General features: G+C 37.7%; 1 protein-coding gene across 8 annotated transcripts in view; it reads left to right on the top strand.

Moving 5' to 3' along the window:
* The window catches only part of SRGAP1 (SLIT-ROBO Rho GTPase activating protein 1), a 309,133-nt gene that overhangs the window by 249,857 nt on the left and 38,526 nt on the right, over positions 1-20,750 (top strand). For 5 of the 8 annotated variants that reach the window (XM_004053497.5, XM_063693853.1, XM_063693851.1 and 2 more), the window contains 5 exons: positions 163-190; positions 4,433-4,535; positions 8,086-8,146; positions 8,281-8,358; positions 10,447-10,581. In XM_004053497.5, coding sequence (XP_004053545.1) covers positions 163-190; positions 4,433-4,535; positions 8,086-8,146; positions 8,281-8,358; positions 10,447-10,581 — 405 coding nt within the window. Of the gene's footprint in view, positions 1-162; positions 191-4,432; positions 4,536-5,051; positions 5,086-8,085; positions 8,147-8,280; positions 8,359-10,446; positions 10,582-20,750 lie in introns of all 8 variants that reach the window. The other 3 variants (XM_019039335.4, XM_055358087.2, XM_063693850.1) reach the window with 1 other exon arrangement.

Here is a 20,750-nt window from a genome sequence, read left to right as displayed (position 1 = left end):
ATGTGTCTATCTTCATATGCTATCCTCATGTTTTCTGCCATAAAAACGTGTAAGTTATTACAAACTCAGTGTTTTAAAATACCGGATAGGAGATACAAAAGAGTACCACATACACTCCGCTGATTCCTTTCAGTTTACTTACTTTAAATTTTTTTCCTGCAGGTCATAGAGCTGAATATATGACTACAAGGTAGGAAAATATTTTATCATAACTTATAGCGTATTTTACTTTCTCTTTAACAAGAAGCAACCATTTCAATGCTGAAAGAATTAACATTTTGTTAATGAATACGGGAGATAGTTTTGGCTTGACAAAGCATAGCAACATGAAATGTTTGGGCTTCTTACAAGACTAGGTATGTTCTGGCTTATTTTTGTTTCCCTCTGGAATTGTAAAGCTCTTTAATAGGCAGAGACAGTAACAAAAACCTAAGTTAAACCGGCTTGGTTTATCTAATCCAGAACACTTTAAGTGTTTCTAAATAGTGTGACAGGACTTTTGATTTGATAGTTTAATTTAAAAAAAAATATGATGTGTACATCTACTGCGTAAGTAAGTAGAAAGTACGGTTATTTTCTGTTCCTATTTTCCTTTAGTCATATAAAAATTAGAGCTGGCCGGGTGCAGTGGCTCAGCCTGTAATCCCAGCACTTTGGGAGACTGAGGCAGGTGGATCACCTGAGGTCAGGAGCTCACGACCAGCCTGGCCAACGTGGTGAAACCCTGTCTCTACTAAAAATACCAAAAAATTAGCCGGGCGTGGTGGTGTGCGCCTGTAATCCCAGCTACTCAGGAGGCTGGGGCAGGAAAATCACTTGAACCCGGGAGGCGGAGGTTGCAGTGAGCCGAGATTGCGCCACCACACTCCAGCCTGGGCAAAAGCGAGACTCCATCTCAAAAAATAAAAATAAAAAATAAAAATAAAAATTTGAGCTATATTGAATATCTTTAGGATTTTACTGTCTATATATTCTCCATTTTGATTCACTTTAAACATTTAACTTTTAACACATACTCCTATATTGTACTTTCTTCATTCAGGGGAGGATTGTGAAGCTACTACAAGAAAGGAAAGCCATTTGGGCAGCAGATTCTGATTTGGGTTGGGGAAAGTTTGTGGCAACTTTTATTTTTCTATGTCACCATTTGTGCAACAGACAGAAATTATCTAATTAGCATAGCAAGATGTTGCATTTTTGAAATTGAGTTCTCTTTGAAATAAGAGGCATTTAGAACACTGGTATATCTGTTGCAGTAATTGGCAAGTTGACTTTCAAGGATCTATAATGTTATTGCTGGGCAGCTTATTCATAAGGAAGCCCCTCGTACTTCATGGTAAACCAACTAGAAAGATACAGCTCCTGACTTTTCCAAACCTAACAAAAGAAAAAAACACTGAGGTTTTTCTTCACTGTGTCAGTGAAAAAGAAGACTATTACCTCGACCTGGTAATATGCAGCTTATAGAGATGTTTTTCACCTATAGCATCTCCTTGCACTATCAATTATTTTACCTGTTGTTTCTCAATTATAATTACTGTAAGGCACTTCAAAAAAAGATTTTTTTAAAAAGCAGAAATGGAAATATATTAATTTGCCATGAGAGCTATAATTGCCAAATAGACTAGATATTCACATCAACCTGACCAGTACTTCCTCTCATGTGGGCATCCTCTGTAGGAAACCAAATTATCAGGAAGTCATGTGGTAGCCACAGAATCAGAATGAGTCACGCAATTGGAATGTTGAACGTCCCTGGCTCTGTTCACTTGATGTGGGTGTAGCAGAGCAAGAATCATCAGACCTCTGCCATGGATATTACTCTGATAAGCACTGAGGCAGTTCGTTTTCATTCCAGGTTCCTCTCACAACTTGCATGCGTTCATATTTACCGTACTATAGAATCCTACAGAGGTGATTTTCAGGCCTTTCATAGAAGACTCAAAAGATATCCCTCCATTAGCCAGCATTACCCTGCGTCTCCCAGTCATGCGGGGACAATGATTCAGTGCATTGGAGGTTTTTGGCTCCGTCTACAAGATTGGCTTGCTCCGTGAATCAGTGACCAAACAAAATTCTAATCTCCTTAGCTTTGTCAGCTTCTCCAGATATCACCAGATGTGAAGCTCTCTTGGACCTTATTGTAATAACCACATTTTCTAGTTTTTTAATGCTTTGGTATATTGGGGCCTTTCTGACCCCAGAAGTACTGCCCCTCCCGGGATTAGCCAATTCCTAGCAGTAGTAGTAAGAACTGGCTTGCCAAGTGTGCCTTTTGTATGCAAGCCAGGTGATCCAGACGACCTACCTCCAACCACCTCCTTCATGGTTCTGACACTCATGGCCACTATTCCCCTTCCCTAATCACCCCAAGGCCAGGTACAGGACAACTTAGGGATAGTCCCTATGCCCCAAAGCCCACTGGAATCATTCCAACTAACCTATTCTAAACCTGCTTGCCCAGCTTCTCCCATTCCCTCCAGTGGGAACCACAATAAAGACTCCTGCCCACATTTTCCTTTGTGCCTTCTGCCTCCTGACCCACCCCGGTGCTTCCTTCTGTGGCCTCCCTGGTGGTGGGGCACATCCCCAACTCTTTAACAAACTATCTTTTCAGTGGTAGTTGTCTCCTGAACGTTGGCCTCCCCGTACCTGAATAAAAATGAAATCCACACTTTAAAACACTTTTAAAATAGTGAAAGGAGTGGATGAAATCAAGTATGTAGGGTTAAATGCTTTGGTGGTTAGTTGTTTTGTTCTTTTTACACCTATCAGATTATTTCCTCCATGAATGGCCAGAACTCAGTTTATAAAAGAGATCTCAGAAATTTCATCCGTGGCAGGAGATGACATGTTGCCTGGTAGAAGTTTCCATATTCTCTCCTAGACACTTGCAAAGGCTTCTTTTAACCTCGCCAGCACTGTAGGACTTCAGGTGCTGCTTGCTGTGCACCTTGTTCACCATATGAGCCCATCTGCTGGGAGGGTCTTAGAATTTAGCTGTGGAAGGCTGTACCAGTAGGTTTGTTTCCATACACGATAGCGTCTAAGGAAGCTAGTCAGGCTTCCACGTAACTTCTTGGGATCTGGTATATGAACCAGACTTTCTGAACTTAAGCTAAATGAACTAAAAAAGATAAATTTTCCTAGAGTCTGAAGCTTAATGAAGGGCTTTACACAATTTCCTGGTGTGGTGTGTATCCTCCTATAAGCCTTGCAGTTAAAAAGGTGTTTTACGTTAAAACATCCAGAGACAGGTCTCAGGGCTCTCCTTCCATGTATTTCATTCAGCACAGTAGTAGAAGTTGAGTCAGGTAATTCTGGCCTTCTTTCCACTAACGGGAGAGAGCAGAAGAGGTTCCCTCTCTGCAGTCACAGGGCAAGGTGTCACAGTTTCTAAATATACTACATGCTGCACTAGATGTGCATATGTCAGAGAGAATGGTTTATTCACCAGAGCAAATGGGCAGACTGGAGAGGAAGAGAGTCTGCAGTGGCATAAATGAGTACATCCTCAGATATTTAGGTGGTGGAATAGTTTGTTCTAAAGAAATAATAACTCATGCGAGCCTGTATGTCTCCCAAATTAGAAAAAGCAGTGAAGCCAAACTATTTTTTTCACTTGTGACCTATTGTTACTTTTGCATGAAATAAAATCCCATTACTACTGGAGGGGTATCGAACAGATGTGATGTTACTTGCATTGGTTTGCTGGGCTGAGTGAGGTGGCTCACGCCTATAATCCCAGCACTTTGGGAGGCCAAGGTGGAAGGATCTTTTGAGCCCAGGAGTTCAAGACCAGCCTGGAAAACACAGGGGGACTCCGTCTCTATAAAAAATTTAAAAATTAGCTGGGCATGATGGCATGCGCCTGTAGTCCTAGCTACTTGGGCTGAGGTGGGAGGATCCCTTGAGCCCAGAAGAAGGTGGAGGCTGCAGTGAGCCATGATCATTCCACTACACTCCAGCCTAGGTAACAGAGCAAGACTCTGACTTAAAAAAAAAAATTATGTGTACCTAAAAATGTTATATTTAATTCCTCATTTGGGGATCTACCGGAGCCCTAATCTTTATGACTGGTTGTATCTTACTGTGTGACTTGTAAACCAAATAACAAGAATGCTGGTTTGTAACATTTGGCCAAATAGCTAACGAGTCTACTTGGTAGTGCTTATTTTAAAACAAACCAGCAAACAAACAAATGTCAGCTGCAACATACAGGGAAACAGCAGTGTGAATAAACAATTTGTATGTTTTTTGATACAGAAGTGAAAGTAAATAAATGGGAAATGGGAGGGAATGTTTTCCCCTGTGATTGGGGGAGGGGAAGGAACCCAAGATTCCCGTGTTTTGTAATATTGATGTGACCTATAGATGTTTCATTTATTGTTTGATTTCTGCCATGCTCAGTAATTATATTCCCTTCCCTTAGGCCTCCAAATGTTCCCCCTAAGCCCCAGAAACACAGGAAGTCCAGGCCCCGCTCACAGTATAATACTAAGTTGTTTAATGGGGATTTGGAAACATTCGTCAAGGTACTGGCACCAGCCATCTGGGTGGCTGATCTCCATGCTTCTTACTATAATGGTCTCAGCCTCTTGTAAGAGGAGGAAGGTCATTATGTCCAAGTCTGTCCTGGGGCTCTTTGCTTTCCCAGAAAATCAATATAATATTTCCTGAAGTCAGAGAGGAAAGAATATTTGGGTTGAGTGCCTTCAGAAGAGAGAATAAATGTGGATATTATTATGTGGGCATAAAAGAAAGCCCTCTTTCTTTATTTTTTTAAAAAGAGCCATAATTTGTACAGAAAGTTAAAAAGCAACCTGATAAAAATGTTGTATTTTTACTCATGCAAATGAGATGGCACAAAATATTCTTTAAAGTCTGTTTGTTAGGATAGCTCTGAAACACAGCAGGAGTTTTGATTTCCCATGACTTGAGGAATTCATTATATTGAATGAATTGTAAGACCCTATGATCTATACCTTGTATCTCTGCTGTGTTTACTCTTCGTCTTCTTTTTCATCCTGTATTTCTGATAATGCTTCTAGCCGAGGACGAAGAAACTCGCACACAAGACATCAGGTATAGTGCTAGAGGGACGTGAGGGTGCTCTTTCACTGTTGGTATCATTTTCAAGTCGTGCTCATGCTTGGCTTTAATTAGATTGTTAAGGTTTTTAAAAGAAAAATGTTTGCATTTGGAAATCAGACAAGTTTATAAATAGGTTTTACTTAGAAACTGTAGCAATCAAACACTAGAGGAAAAATGGGCACATTAAACTATTAGTTTTTACATTATGTGTTTGTCAAATGTATCAAGTTTGATCAAGGGCTTTATTAGGGAAAGTCAATGTTAAATACCAAATACACATTTAATACTGGATTATGGACCCTAGTGTGAATTTTACAAAAAAGAAAAGGGCTTGCTTTCTCCTTTGTAGTTACATTTTATGGCATGGGCTGCAGTGTTTCTGCAAACTAAGTTTATCTGAGAAACCACGTCATTAATAACCTCCCTTAATGATATATTACAGACGTCTTACTTTCTTAGGTCTGTTTATTGAATATGTGTACTAATAATTAAATAAATGTGCATGTGGCATATATAAGGACACACACATACATACATACATACATACATACATACATACATACATAGATTAAAAACCTCTGGCAGCCTTAAAAATCAGCCCTACTCTGGAATTAAGTGAAAAGCCACTGAAGAACCTAAATAGCAGTTACAGATCTACTGCCTTAAGCCTTAAATCCAGAAGAACCTTATTGGCTCTAATTTAATATAAAATTATTGTCAAATTTGATTACCTATTTTCCCAGCCCCTGGCTTATAAGCAGGGACAAATTATATGGAGAGAGAGGAACGATAAAATGAAAGCAATGAGATATGCAGCTGATGGCCTGGCAGAGAAAGAGAATATAGAAAAGCTGCAAGAAGCAGACGTAGGATTCTGTTGTATTTGATAATACAGTACGAGAATGGCTGCTTAAGATGATAGAAAAGCACATATTACATATTTTTTCAATTTTTCATTAAGAGCAGTTAAATGAAAGTAAATTGAGGTACCAAAGAATAAATAAACCAGCTATCGTGGAAAATTCACTTATAGGAGCTCTTCACAGCCCAGATGGCACATTGAAGAATCTTTGGTAATAGAAACAATACAGAGGGCTCCTTTCCACTTCTAAAAAGGGCTTGATCACTTGCAGTCTCCACAATGTCACTGTGAAGACAGCAAGAGCAAAACCATTTTTTCTCTTTTTTCTCATGGGAAAACCAACACCAAGGGATTAGTTTGAATGATAGATGGAATGCTTCCCCATTGTTCTTATAAAATATTTTCTTATGTTTTCTACCCATGCATCTGAAATCTGTAAAATTAAGTTAAATTAAATCACATATACTCATTACTTTTTGACTACAAAATTAATTATATCTGAATGAAATACTGATCATAGCTTTTTAAAAAGCAATTAGTAAATGTAAACACAAAAACATTTTTTAAAAATATGAAAACCGAAGACATTTTTATTGAGAACTTTCTTAGTGCAAACATTTTCCTTTTCATAACCTTGTATTCTTTGCTTTTCTTTTTAATACTAAATTCAGCAGAGATGTAAACTAATGATCTCTTTTTATCACTTACATTTAAAAATATGTTGCTTTCAGATTAGTGTTCCATGAATTGTTCGTATAGTTTACTTCCCCTAAAACACTTATATCACTTATATCTTAAAGAAAAATCCTTTCACATATTCAGTAAGTTATGATGTAATTACATTGCTGTTCCTGAGCCAACTAGTCCACACTAAAATGCGTTTTTATTCTTAAGACTCTTCTTTAAGAAATTAATAAAGTTTGTGCTCCTAAAACAAATTAACTAATTAGAAAAACTTAATACAGTCTCCAGAAGTAATTGAGCCATTAACTGGTTTATACACTGATTAGACTGTGTTAAAACCTAAAATAAGACAATTCCTTAAGAAGTATAATACCCATTCTAGGAATAGTAAAGCGTTTAAATTGCTGAACTGCATTATTCCTAATCCTTCCCCCACTGCTTAATTGGAAAGGTTAATGGATTCTGAATTGTTCTAATATATTAAGACAACCAACTTTTTCTTGCATTTCAAAATAAAATTCCTCACGAATTAATACCTGATGTCAGCTAACCATTTTCGAGCCCTATGGTTTTGTTTTTTTGGCTTTTTTTAAAAAAAAGATCTAATTCCTGAAAAAGCAGAGTCTTAAAAACACATGAAAAATAATTCTGTAGTCAGTAACCTTCTTTAACTTCATGGAGTACATGGCATTGGTACATATTTAACTGTGACCTCAGCCGCCCTTCATCTCATTTGTCATCCTATACATGTTTTCAAACATTGCCACGGTTTACATTTGTTCAGTAGAAGGCAGTGACTGTTTTACAAGATGTGGGGAAAGAAGGCCCAAAAATGTTCCTTTCTAAAAAAACAAATCTGCGATATACAGTTGTGCCATTTTTTTCTTATTCCTTAAAATATGACAATGTATTAATGAAAAATCTGTTAAGTTCTGATGCAAACTAAGTAAATACATGTTTTAATTATCTCTAACAATTCTCATATTATGCATCTATAGATATATAGATATGGAAGCCCTTTTATGACTTGTCATCTAGGTGATGCACTCTCAGGGATGTCAGAGAGAGAATCCTGAGATGGCTGAAAGGTTGTCTTTCATGATGAATATAGCGAATCAAACTGAAGATGCTATGATTATAATACACAGAGTTCTTTTTAAGTCCATTAAAGATTGATCACTTGTATAAATAAGCTTTTAAAAATGAGTTATTCACATATTCATTTTGGTATGTAAGTCTTAATATAAGAAAAGAGATGAATTAGGTTTTGACATCTCTAGGCACAGCAAAGTAAGTTGAAACAGAATTGCCTTAAATGTATTTAACTTGGTTTGCTCCAGAACTGCAAAAATCCCTCTTTAATTACTGTTAAACTCTAAGCCTTATTATTATGAGGGGTTTATACCTCTCCCTTGAGGTTAACTGGTTTCCATCCCTTTACCCAGGACTCAGGACAGGTTATTCCCCTCATTGTGGAAAGCTGTATTCGGTTCATCAATCTCTATGGTAAGCCATAAACTACAGAATTCTTATTTTTTAAAACATCACTAGAAGTGTTTCAGTAAATTTACTTCCTGGGAAAAGAGGGACCTAGACAATGTGATGGGGGTTTTATCCTCTTTCCCTTCTTTTCTCTTTAGGTCTTCAGCATCAGGGGATTTTCAGAGTGTCTGGTTCCCAGGTGGAAGTCAATGATATTAAAAATTCATTTGAGAGAGGTAATTGCACGTCTATCCCTATAAGCAAACTACGTTGCAAAGTCATCATGTTCTGTAAACTGAAGTGGCACCCTTATTTTGTATATCCTCAAAACCTTTTTTTGTATGTACTGCATTAGGGGTGCAGCGGTAAGAATCCATTAAGAATAGCTGAGAAATGGTACCAAAACTATAAGCCCATGTTATTAAAATTAGAAAAGCATATGAGCTCTGCATCCTGGTTGAGGACTGACATTGATAATCAGTGCCAGGTGTAGCAAATGTGGGGCCAAAAGAGTTCTAGAAGAGTGGCCAGGGCAGCCCTGGGCCTAGACAGCAGGTGAGGGAGGCAGCTCCTCCCAGCTGCCCAGCTCCTCCCTTTGTCAGGAGCTCTTCCCTTTTTCTTCTCACGGTCCACAGACTCCTTCCCTGTGACCCTAGGGGGTGCCTTATGCTTGTTCATAATTGGCTGTCAAATAAGTTCTACTAAACTGGGTCATATACCATATACATTATCTTTTTTCAATGTCAATACTTTTTTTCCCTTAATTTTTTACTTTTAACTATTATGGGTATGTAATAGTATTATGTATTAATAGGGTATATATGATGTTTTAACCCAGGCATACAGTGTGTAATGATCAAATCAGGGTAACTGGGATATCCATCACCTGAAGCACATATCATTTCCTTATGTTAGAAACATTCCAATTAGCACATTATAATTAGCAAAGCTGCACACTTTCGTGTCAGGCAGACCTAGAATCATATCAGACTCTCAGCCACTAATCAATCATGTGATATGGGTCAAGTCGCTCAATTCCTATTTGGCCTTGATTTCCTCACCTGCAAAACTGTAAAAATGGATGGTTAGAGCAGAGCAGCCACATGTGCCAAGTCTCATGCATTGGCCATCTGATAAGCTGAGTATGGTAAAGTATCAGGTTCTGTGCTAGCCACCACAGGCAAAATACATGATCATTTTTCCTTGGAAATTTTCCCAGTATTTGTTATTTGTTTGTGATCTGCTTGGGTGAGGCTTTCTCACAGTGGGCAAAAATAATAGTAATTATTATATTCTGACAAATTCATGTTCAGTGATTTCTTGCCCTAGGAACAGAGAAAAGAGAACAACAGATCCCTAAAAATAAATTGCCCTAAGAAGCAAAAAAATATGTTAAAATGCAATGCACACTTTTTGTGAACTTTAGAAGAGAAGCATAAAACTGTAAATAAAAAATAGAATTTGATTTAAGGTTGTATTTTATGTTGAACTTCTTAAGGATTTTATCTCTAGAGGAACAATAACCAGACTAGTTGCCTAATAATTTAATTTAATTCTCAGAGAGAAACAATCACCAGACTAGTTGCCTAATAATTTAATTTAATTCTCAGAGAGAAACAATCACCAGACTAGTTGCCTAATATTTTAAAGTTGTTTACCATAAAAAAAAAATTTTATATTTGTGATATATTTTTAAAATTCCCACTTTTTATACAAACTCCTTGGTAACATGAAAGGTACATTTTCAAGTTCCTCTCTCTGATTTTAGAGTCTCCCTCTGCTCAAGACAGCTTTCAGATGTGCTGTGAACACCACCATGCCACTTTGGGAAATACCTACTTATTTAATTGTAGGTATTCACAATTCAGTGGCACCTATGACATTTCTGATAAATTTTGCTGACCCATATAGCATAGTCAGACAGACCTATGGTGTGTCTTTTTCCCAGTAGGGTAAGAAACACAGGATGTAGTGTTTGAATTCATGTCAAACTAAGATTACAGATTTCAGCTTAAAAAAAGTGGGGGTTGGGTAAAATTATAAATTCCACAATATTTTATTTTAAGATTTGAGTAACTTGTAAGGGATTATTTAGTAGCATAAGATTTTAAAAGCTTTATTTTAGTCAACTATTTTTAGGTTAATCACGGGGTGGGATATCTAAACGAATTATTTTAATTTTAGTACCATATAATCTTTCATAAAGCATCATTAAAAGATACATGTATATATAGCAATGTGTATGTTCATAGAAATATATTTTTGTTCAGAGAAAAAAAAAAGAAGCACTGTTAATGTAACGAGTTTTTTTTTTTTTTTTTTAGGTGAAAATCCTTTGGCTGATGACCAGAGTAACCATGATATTAACTCAGTTGCTGGCGTTCTGAAGCTCTATTTCCGTGGGCTGGAAAACCCCCTCTTTCCTAAGGAAAGATTTAACGATCTGATTTCTTGTATCAGTAAGTGGACATTTTTTTCGTCTTTTCCCACAAGAATTATTTCACTAACTAACTTCCTGGAAAAGGCAGTGGCCCCCCTCCATACACCCCCACCCCCACCATTACCCCATTACCACCATATTTCTGGGACCATTTGTTTTCTTTCTGGATCCAGTGCGAGTCATCCTCCCAGCTGTGGCCTCACCCTCGGCTGAGTGGGCTTTCCTCCTGAACATCCTCTGGCTCCAGAAAGCCAGGAGCTTCCCACTCATGGCTGGAATTGAGCAGAAAGCCAGGTGCCAGCTGCCTAAGGGAAAGGAGGAAGTTGTAAGCTGGGAAATGTGACCTTTTCTTGGCTTTTGGTTCTTGGTTTTTCTCAACCAATTTTAGGAGTGGGGTAATTTATCCATCTTTGAATGTTATTTCAAGAAATGGGTAAAATGAGATCAAAGATCCTTATTACAGTGCAGGAACACCAGGTGGTAATTATCTGTCAGTGGGCAACCCAAGCTAATAGGCAGAGTTGCTCTGGGATTGTGTATGACATATTATGAAACCGATAATCATTGGCAAAGTAAAGCATTGCTGTTTACTTCAGTGGGGGCTTTTTGACACTATACAAAGGAAGGTGAAAATAATGATACCATGAATTAATTATTAGCCACAATCAAGATCCATGCATCTAAAAATACAGTGTCCCTTTTAAGTCCGAGTTCCCAGCAAGAGTCTAGAGCTGACTTCAATCACTTAGGCTTCATAAGAATCAACTTTTTACTCTTAATAAAGAAATCTCCCTACAGTCCCTCCACCCCCCATCTGAATCAACAAGTCCTATTGATATGCCCTCAAAAAAAATATCTCACTACTCATCCCTCCTCCCCCATCCCCATCACCTTGGTTTCTCACTGGGGATAGTTAGAGTCTCTTAAATGGACTCTACTTCTAGATTTTGCCTTCTTTTCCCAGCCCCTACCCCCTGGCCCTGCATTCTCCACACTGCAGCTAGAGTTAAAAAAAAAACAAAACTGGGTTGCTTGCTTTCTCCCCTTTTTAAAACCTATTTCAATATAAAAGCAAACTCCCCAAGGTGGGCTGATTGCTTGGTCTCCATTAGTTTGAGACCAGCCTGGGCAACATGGCAAAACCCCATCTCTACTAAAAATAAAAAATTAGCCAGGCATGGTGGCATGCACCTGGATTCCCAGCTTCTTGGGAGGCTGAAGCAGGAGGATCACTTGAGTCTGGCAGGCAGAGATTACAGTGAGCCAAGATGGTGCCACTGCACTCCGGCCTCGGTGACAGAGCAAGACTCTGTCTCAAAAAAAAAAAAAAAAAAAAGCTAACTCCATGGCATGGCCAATTCATATAATTGAATTCTTCCTCTGTCTGATCTCTCCTACTGCTGCACAGCCCTCTCCTGCTACCCTACCGTATTTACTATATATTTCAGCAGTAGCAGACTGTACATATGCTGGGCCATTTCCCACCTCCATCCACTTGCGTATGCTGTTTCCTCAGCTGTCCATGATAACCATTCAACATCTGCTGTGAAGGCTTTGCCAAATTGGCATTCCTCCCACAACTCTGTCCTCCCCACCACTCCAACCAGGATTAATCACTTTCTCCTCTCCCATTATTCTATTGGGTACGTATGTCCAGAATTTTTCTGATCTCCCCGCATTATAATTTTTTTAACCCCTCTGTCTCCTACTACTAGAAAAGGAGTTTAGGCAGTAGGTTAAGAATAGAGGCTCTGGATTCAAAGAGCCTAGTTCAGATCCTAGCTCTGTCACATACTCATCAGCTGTGTGACCTTAGGCAGGTTTCTTAAGCTCTCTGCATCTCAGTTTCCTCACCTATAAAATAGGGGGAACATTAATCCTTACATCATAGGGTTGTGAGAATTTAGTGAGTTAATATGTGTAAAATGCGAAGAAGAGTGCCTGGCACAGAATATGCTCAATGGAGTGCCCACAGTTAGCTCCACAGGCTTGTGGAGTAGTTTTGCAGCCCTAACATTTGTCCAGTCCCGAAGGTTAGGAATTAGTTAATTCCTGGAGCATGTTAAGTTAAATAGAATTTATAGATGAAATGAATTGAAAAGTCAAGATTCCACCACGAGTTCTTTGTCTGGCATCGGTGCCTAGAGTCTTGGCTCCAGTTGGGTATGAATTTCCCGGTCATAATCCTCCCCAGTCTGATATCCCATTGGAATTTAGAAGTACAGCTGCACGTCCATTCCACGGCCCTTGCATAGCCTGAGTCATCACAATGAACCTCTGACCCAGCTGGAAAGAAATGAAAAGGAGGTGTCTCACTTCTGGAATTCTCCTTTGGCCATGTCCAAAGATTTCCCTCACATCCTAGCCAAAAAGCTTAAGTCTGGAAAAATAACAAGTGCTGTACAATGCTTAGTGGTTTTCTAGGTCCATACATCATGTCAGCTGTAACATGTACATGTACCAATTGAATAAAGAGTGTTGGGCCACATTGTCAGTTACCATTATAGAATCATTTCACACTTTTATTGGATGAAAAATATCATTTCATAGTGGTTTTTAATAACTGAGGCCATAGAGTCAGAAAGATCTAGGTTCAAATCCTAGCTTTACCACTTTCCAACTTTGTATAAACTTGGGCAAAGATTAATACTTAATCTTATTAAATAGCTGTTTCTTCACCTACTTCATAGAGTCTACGTGAAGAATAAATGAGATAGTCCATGTAAAGGGTTTCACATCATGCCTGGCACATAGTAACCCTCAGTAAGTGTTGCAAGCTGTCATCATTACTACTATTACAATTACTCTGACTATAAACTGTGGTCACATATGCCAATACCTGGGTCGGCCACTTATCAATCTGTCTGTTCTGCTAAGTATGCGTTTCTTTGGCATAATTAACTCACGTGAATTTAGAAATATTTGTGTTATCCTCAAGTTACATTGTTTCCAGCATGATTTTTCCCAGCACATTAAATACTTTGTAGCAATCAATGTCAAGCTTTCTCACAATTAGAGTCATATTTAGCAAATATGTAAACTACAAGGAAAAAAATCTATGGAGATATCTCATGTAAGTGGTACCTACAGTCCTCAAGCGCAAGTGAAGAAGCTACAATGACATTCCCTTCTGTATTAAAACAATGGATTAATCAAAATCAATGGATTCATAATCCTTGGATTTTAATAGGATTGTTAATGTTTTCATTAGTGCTGTAGTTACAAAGTTTCATAAATGTTGAGTAGTCTGCCCCAATCCTATTTTTCCCCATAAGTCTTGTTACTTTTAGTGCAAAGTTTTACAGAATGGCAGGTGTTTCAAAAACATACATATTGACACTAACAACCTCTTTATAGAACAACCCCTTTTCCTCCAACATGTAACCTCTTAAGAAAGAGAGGATTCTTGGATGTTATTATCTCTAAGCAAGCATTTTTTTCTTACCAATGTGACCATAATGCATTTTTCCTGGATTTTCCTGCATTTTTCCTGGATTTTCAATAAATCCTTTGAGTAACATAATACATCTTTTATCATTGTATCCCCTTATCAATATTGCAGACTTTTGACGATTTGAACCAAGCTGATTAATAGTCTACAATGTATAAAACTGTCTAGGGATTCAGAGACTTGATTCTTGCATTTAAGAGGCTTAAAATGTAGTAGGAAAGGTAAGATATTTACAAATAAATGCAGGCTAAGTTAATATACGATAGAAACAAAGATTTTGAAATTTTAGAGGAAAGAGAGATCTGAGTGATAGATTGTTTTTACCCTTGTCATCTTGTAGCATTGCTGTAATTGGGTTTGATTTTCCCCATTAAAGTAATTTCACATGACAGTTATTTTGTATAGAAAAACTTCCCTTTTCATCTTTTCTAAGAGTTTGCATAAGGCTCTGGAGCACCCACTACTTTTCGCTTCCGTATTTTTGGATTGTTTGGGGAAAGGGGTGTGTGTGTGTGTGTGTGTGTGTGTGTGTGTGTGTGTGTGTGTGAGTGTGATGAGTAGTTATCCAGCCATGTTTATGCTTTATGACCCTGAGTGACCACGTTCTTTGGAAGCTTACAAATATATGTAGTCAAAGGAAATTTATCTTAGCATTCTGTTTTTAAAAATATGCACTGTTTGTTCCCCAATTTATTGTACATTTCTTTTTAAAGATTACTTATCTGGATGAAGACATAGTAAAACCAAATGCAACATAAATTTGAAGTGGCAAACTTGGTAGTTTCTCAGTTTCTCACCCAAGAGTTATTTTGTTTTGTTTTGTTTTGTTTTGTTTTAACCATCCACTTTGTGAGTGGTTTTGTCAATGCTCCAGGTCATACCCACAAAGTCTGGGCAGCTTGTAGAATATCCCTGCATCATGGCTCTGAGATTTCCTAGGGCATAAGTTCAAGTGACTTGCCCTAGAAAAGCCACTCAAGTAATTCATGTTTTTTTTTCTGACTGCCTTAAGGCTGTGAGCCCAGATGAAACATTTTCATTTCATTTTGCATTAGGTGTTATTATTTAGGTGACTACTTGGATACGAGGAAACGGTTTCTTAAGGGAGAATTTTTCTTCCTATCACAAAACCAACATGTAGTCATTGTAGAGTACCTGAAAAATGCACAAAAGCACATAGAACAAAATATTGTCAACCAAAATTCCATAATTCCACTACCCAAAGAGAATCACTGGCGTGTACACATTTTGTTTACAACAAACAACAACAAATACTATGTTTCATGTTAATATACAACATAACCACAATACCATTATCATACCCTTAAAACCAACAATAATTCCTTAAATCATCAAATGAGTAGTCAGTGCTTTATTTATTAGGTTGGTGCAAAAGTTATTGTGGCTTTTGCCATTACTTTCAGTGGCAAAAAACACGATTAGTTTTGCACCAACCTAATGTTATGCAATTAACATGTTATCACTGTAGAAAAATTATAAACTAAGAACAAATCGTAATTTCTCTACACAGAGATAGTGATAACGTTTTTAGTATCTTTCCAGAGTTTTTCTACAGTACCTATGTACTTTGTAAAGCAGCTTTATTGAGATATAATTCTCATACTCTACAATTCATCCATTAAAGAGTACAGGCCAGTGGTTTTTAGTATAGTCACAGAGTTATGCAACCATCACCACAATCAATTATAGTACATTTTTATTACCCCCAAAAGAAACCCCAGTTAGCAAACATTGGCAATTACTCCCCGTTTACTCATAACCACCACCACCCCCGGCCCTAGGCAATCACTAATCTACTTTCTGTCTATATAGATTTGCCTCTTCTGGCCGTTTCATATGAATAGAATTAGACAGTATGTTGTCCTTTGTGATTGGCTTTCACTTAGCATAATGTTTTCAAGGATCATCCATGTTACAGTAGGTATCAGTACTTCATTCTTTTTGATTGCCAGAAAATCCATTTTGTGGGTACACCACTCCTATGTACTTTTCATAAAAATTATATCGTACCAAGTGACCACTAATGGATAAGAGGTTTGCTTTTGAAGTGATGAAAATGCTCTAAAATGATTGAGGTGATCTTGCCACAACTCTGAGTGTACTAAAAATCATTGGTAAACTGTGTAAATGGGTAAGTTATATGGTATATTAGTTATATCTCAATAAAGCTGTTGTTAAAAAAATTGTTTTTGAGACAGGCTCTCACTCTGTTGTCCAGGCTGGATTGCAGTGGCGTGATCACAGCTCACTGCAACCTCCTAGGCTAAAGTGATCCTCCCCCCTCAGCCTCCCAAGTAGCTGGGACCACAGGCGTGCACCACCACACCCAGCTAATTTTTGTATTTTTTTGGTAGAGACAGGGTTTCACCACATTGCCCAGGCTGGTCTTGAACTCCTGGACTCAAGCAATACACCCTCCTCGCCCTCCCAAAGTGCTGGAATTAAGGTGTGAGCCACTGTGCCCGGCCAAGCTGTCGTAAAAAATTATGCCACGCCATACTGGCTCTTCATAAACCACTTTTTTAAAACTCAATAATATTATTTTCAAAATATAGCTTTTAGTGACCCTGTAATGATTTCTATTTTATGTAACAAATCCCCTAGTTTAGACATTTAGATTGTTTCCAGTGATTTTGCAGTTATACCAAAATACTATGATGAACTTCTTAGTACCTAAATTTATTTGCCTTTTCTGATTATTTCATGAAAAAAGCTTTTGAACTCTTTTTCTGGTGCTCTAATATATGTTTTTGCTATAAAAATTTCTTTCAGCTTTATTGACATACATGGTGGTTTTCTCTCTGAATTCTAAATTTCTGTTTAATGCCTTATAATAATGTTCTTAATTTTTCCTTTATCCTTAAAAATATTTAATAGGCTGAGTATCTGAACTGAGTAGGTAAAGCTCTCTAGGCTAAGACTCAGTTTCTTTACTAACCTCAATATGATAATTCAGCAGAATAGGAAACATCTATGTATGTATTTCTATAGTGCTGTTATTTAGGAGAGAAATCAATGGTTTAATTCACAGAAGTCAGTCTATTAAACAATTATATACAAAGGTTTGATTAACACCTTGACATTGTTAGTGTGAACCTAAAAATGTCCTGAAACTGATACATTCATCTTGAATGCCAGCTGTTAGGCTATGGAACTCACAAGTATGTGTGTACCCACTGTTAAATAAACAGTTTCTAAATGTGGCTGCCAAGGAATTTCCTTCCCTGTCTTCATACCTAAGGAGAAATTTGCATCTTGTGATTTATTATTCATTTTCTGGCAAACAAATACTTCTACAAATAGTCCACAGAAGAACCAGTATTTTCAGAGTGATGACCATTTGAACTTTTTGCCATTTGCTGAAGTAACTTGTGTTTTATGGTAAATTTTTCACATGCATTTACATGGAGCTATCTAACCCGCCTGCTGGGAAGCTGGGACGCTAACATGAGAATCTTGCATTGCTGGGAAAATAACATATATTAGCCCAGGGAGCTTTGAGCATGTGATCAAGGTTGGATGAATGCCACTTTTACCTAATTACATGAGACCTTGAATTGTGGAAAACAAAGCCCAGCTTACAAGAAATCCAAGTGAAATACTGATTTTCCCCACTGACAACTTTTCTGAGGGGAAGAAAAGACCCATCTTTCCCTCCAGCATGAAATTGTGAAATTTGCCACACTCAGAGCCAGCTAGGAACACACATTCATCAGGGTGTCAGCAGCAACCGTAAATTTTGCCCTCTAACTGGACTCAGGACAGTAAATGAGTCATTTGTACCAGAGCGAAGCTCCTGTAGGATGCACATTGCGCGCCTGTTGAGCAGCCAGCCAGGTAGAATTGGGAGTCCTGCTCGCAGCCATCACGGTTAGAGGCCTTCGAGACGAACAGATTTGCTACTACTTCAGGGATGCCAGCAGTTCTGTTTTGCTTTGATTTGTGTTGACTGTAGTTATAGAGAATGTACATCTGCCTCATGTAACTTTATCTAGTTTTTTTGGTGTCACTTATGTCCTTGTTGCTTTTCCCCTGAAGTCTTTCATTTGCATTCCACAGGCCCCCTCATTCTTTTATTGTGGTAAAAATATATATATAAAAAATATAAAATTTACCATGTTAACGATTTTGAAGTGTACAGTTCGGTGGCATTAAGTACATTCACAATTATCACCACTATCCATTTGTAGAACTTTTTCATCTTCTCAAACAGAAACTCAGTACTCCTCAAACAATAACTCCCCATCCTCCTGCACCTCCGCCCCAGGCCCTGGCTTTATCTCTTCTGCTTTCTGTCTCTATGCATTTGCCTATTCCAGGTACCTAACATAAGTGGAATCATATAATACTTGTTCTTTTGGTGACTGGCTTCAGTTAGCATAGTGTCCTCAAGACTCATGCATGTTGCAGCATGTGTCAGAAATGTTTTTCTTTCTAAGGCTGAATAATACTGCATTGTGTGTGCATACCGCATTTTGTTTATCCACTCAACTGTCAATGAACATTTAGGTTGTCTCTACCTTTTGGTTATTATGAGTAATGCTACTCTGAAACTGGTGTACAAATATTTGTTCCCTCAATTCTTATTAAATAAAATTTTAAAACTGCCTTTAAGAGGTAGAGGGACTAAGTTTAGAACCAAGAGATAGAAACAAGAAGATCTTGAATTAAGATTAAACTTCTTGAGGACGGGGATGGTGGCTCATACCTGTAATCCCAGCACTTCGGGAGGCCGAGGCGGGCAGATCACTTGAGGCCAGGAGTTCGAGACCAACCTGGACAACGTGGCAAAATCCCCTCTCTACTAAAAATACAAAAATTAGTCAGGCATGGTGGTGGGTGCTCCTAATCCCAGCTACCTGGGAGCCTGAGGTATCAGAATCACTTGAACCTGGGAGGCAGAGGTTGCAGTGAGCTGACATCACCCCACTGCACTCCAGCCTGGATGACAGAGTAAGACTCTGTCTCAAAAACAACAACAACAACAAAACCTCTTGGAATTAACGCCTATGTCCTGTAGTTATAGAGAATGTAGCCTCCGGAGTGACTTGCCTTCTATGGGATTTGACAAATATTAAAGATGAATAATATAGTAAGAGTGGTTCTTTTTACATCCTTTCCTTTCCTTTTGTTTTTAACTCTAGGACTTCAAAACTAGCGTTAAGCTACAAAAATCCTGTCCCTGATAGTTGACCTTAACTTTATGATTATTAATTGTTTTAGAGACAGTGTATTCCTCTGTTGCCCAGACTAGAATGTGGTGGTGTGATCATAGCTCACTGGAGCTTCGAACTCCTGGGCTCAAGCAATTCTCTTACCTTAGCCTCGACCTTAACTTTAAAATGAGGATTTGCTGGGAGAATGAGGAAACTTCACTTTTGAAACACCCAAGATTCTCAATAAACAGCGGGAGAAGTTTTATTGTTGTCTTAAGAACAAATCATAATATGTATAATTTCGCTTTTGAAGAGTTTTTTCTTTTTCATTTTTAGAGATAGACTTTCTAGATACAGGTATGCTAAATCATCTTTGTCTTCTTTAAAGCAGCAACAACATTACACTTTTTATAAAATCAGCTATTTTAGGTAATAAGCATTCAACCAGTTAATTTCTGATATGAGATAATAATGCAGCTGTGTTGAAATAGTATTTAAAGATACAGAATTCCCATTAAATTCTCAATGACTTGCAAATTACTTCATGTTTAGGCATTTCATCTTCCCTCTCTGTACAATGTGGTTTTGCACATATCACATGAAGTTGTCATGGAGATAAACAGCTTACTCTGGGACATGTCTTGATCCTACCAGGACCGAACTGGGTGGAAATGTTGATAACTTAATTATTGAGTTATTGTGGCCTGAGAGAATTTATACACCTGTTGAATAACTTCTTTTTTAAGCATCTTATTCCCTCTTTTCAGGGAAAAATAAATCAAGACCATTGCCTGGGAAGTATGTTAACAAAGTGCTTGTATGCAATAGACGTAACCCTAATCTGCCTTGTTCATAGCATTATATTTTCTCCATTTTGAAATATTTTACAAATAAAAAAGGTAAAATGTAATATATTCAATTCAGTATTACTAAGATCACACTATTATAAATTATAGATTTATATTGAAAGAATAAAAATGAAAGAATGAGAATGTTAATTGCATGATAATGTTTTACTTACATTCTGGTTCAAGAGTTTCTGAAATTGCATTTGCTAAAATATGACAGAGCTACAGTTCCAACTTTGGCATACTTAAAGGTGGGAATGGAAGTGGTTTTTTCTCAGGAATCCTGACAAATTATTGCTTGTTTTGTCAGCTCATTCTTGGTTAATCAAGAATATTCCAAATAGATTTTTCATGCTTTTTCAGCTATGCAAAAGGGAAAATAGAATGCCCAGTTTGATAATAAGTGGAAAACAGCTGGGGTCAGCACTCAAGATTCCAGGGAAATAAGCTTAGCAAGAGTAATTAAGACAGTGGTTCTTAACCCTGGCTGCATAAAAGAATCTCAGGCATCAGCATTTTTAATCTCCCCAAGTGAATCCAAGTCAAGGTTGAGAACCACTGATACAAGAGGAATCGGAAAGGGAAACTGAGTTAGGAGAGTATTTTGATAGTCTAAGTTAGAAATAATCAAGACTTCAGTTAGAAAATTCGCAGTGAGATATCTAGAAGTAGAAACTACAGGACTTCTTTCCCATTCAAGGGAGAAAAATGA

Source organism: Gorilla gorilla, chromosome 10 (genome assembly GCF_029281585.2).
Source record: "Gorilla gorilla gorilla isolate KB3781 chromosome 10, NHGRI_mGorGor1-v2.1_pri, whole genome shotgun sequence".
NCBI classification, from domain to species: Eukaryota; Metazoa; Chordata; class Mammalia; order Primates; family Hominidae; genus Gorilla; species Gorilla gorilla.
Note: the sequence above shows the minus strand (reverse complement) of the source record. Positions and strands in the feature narration are given on the sequence as shown.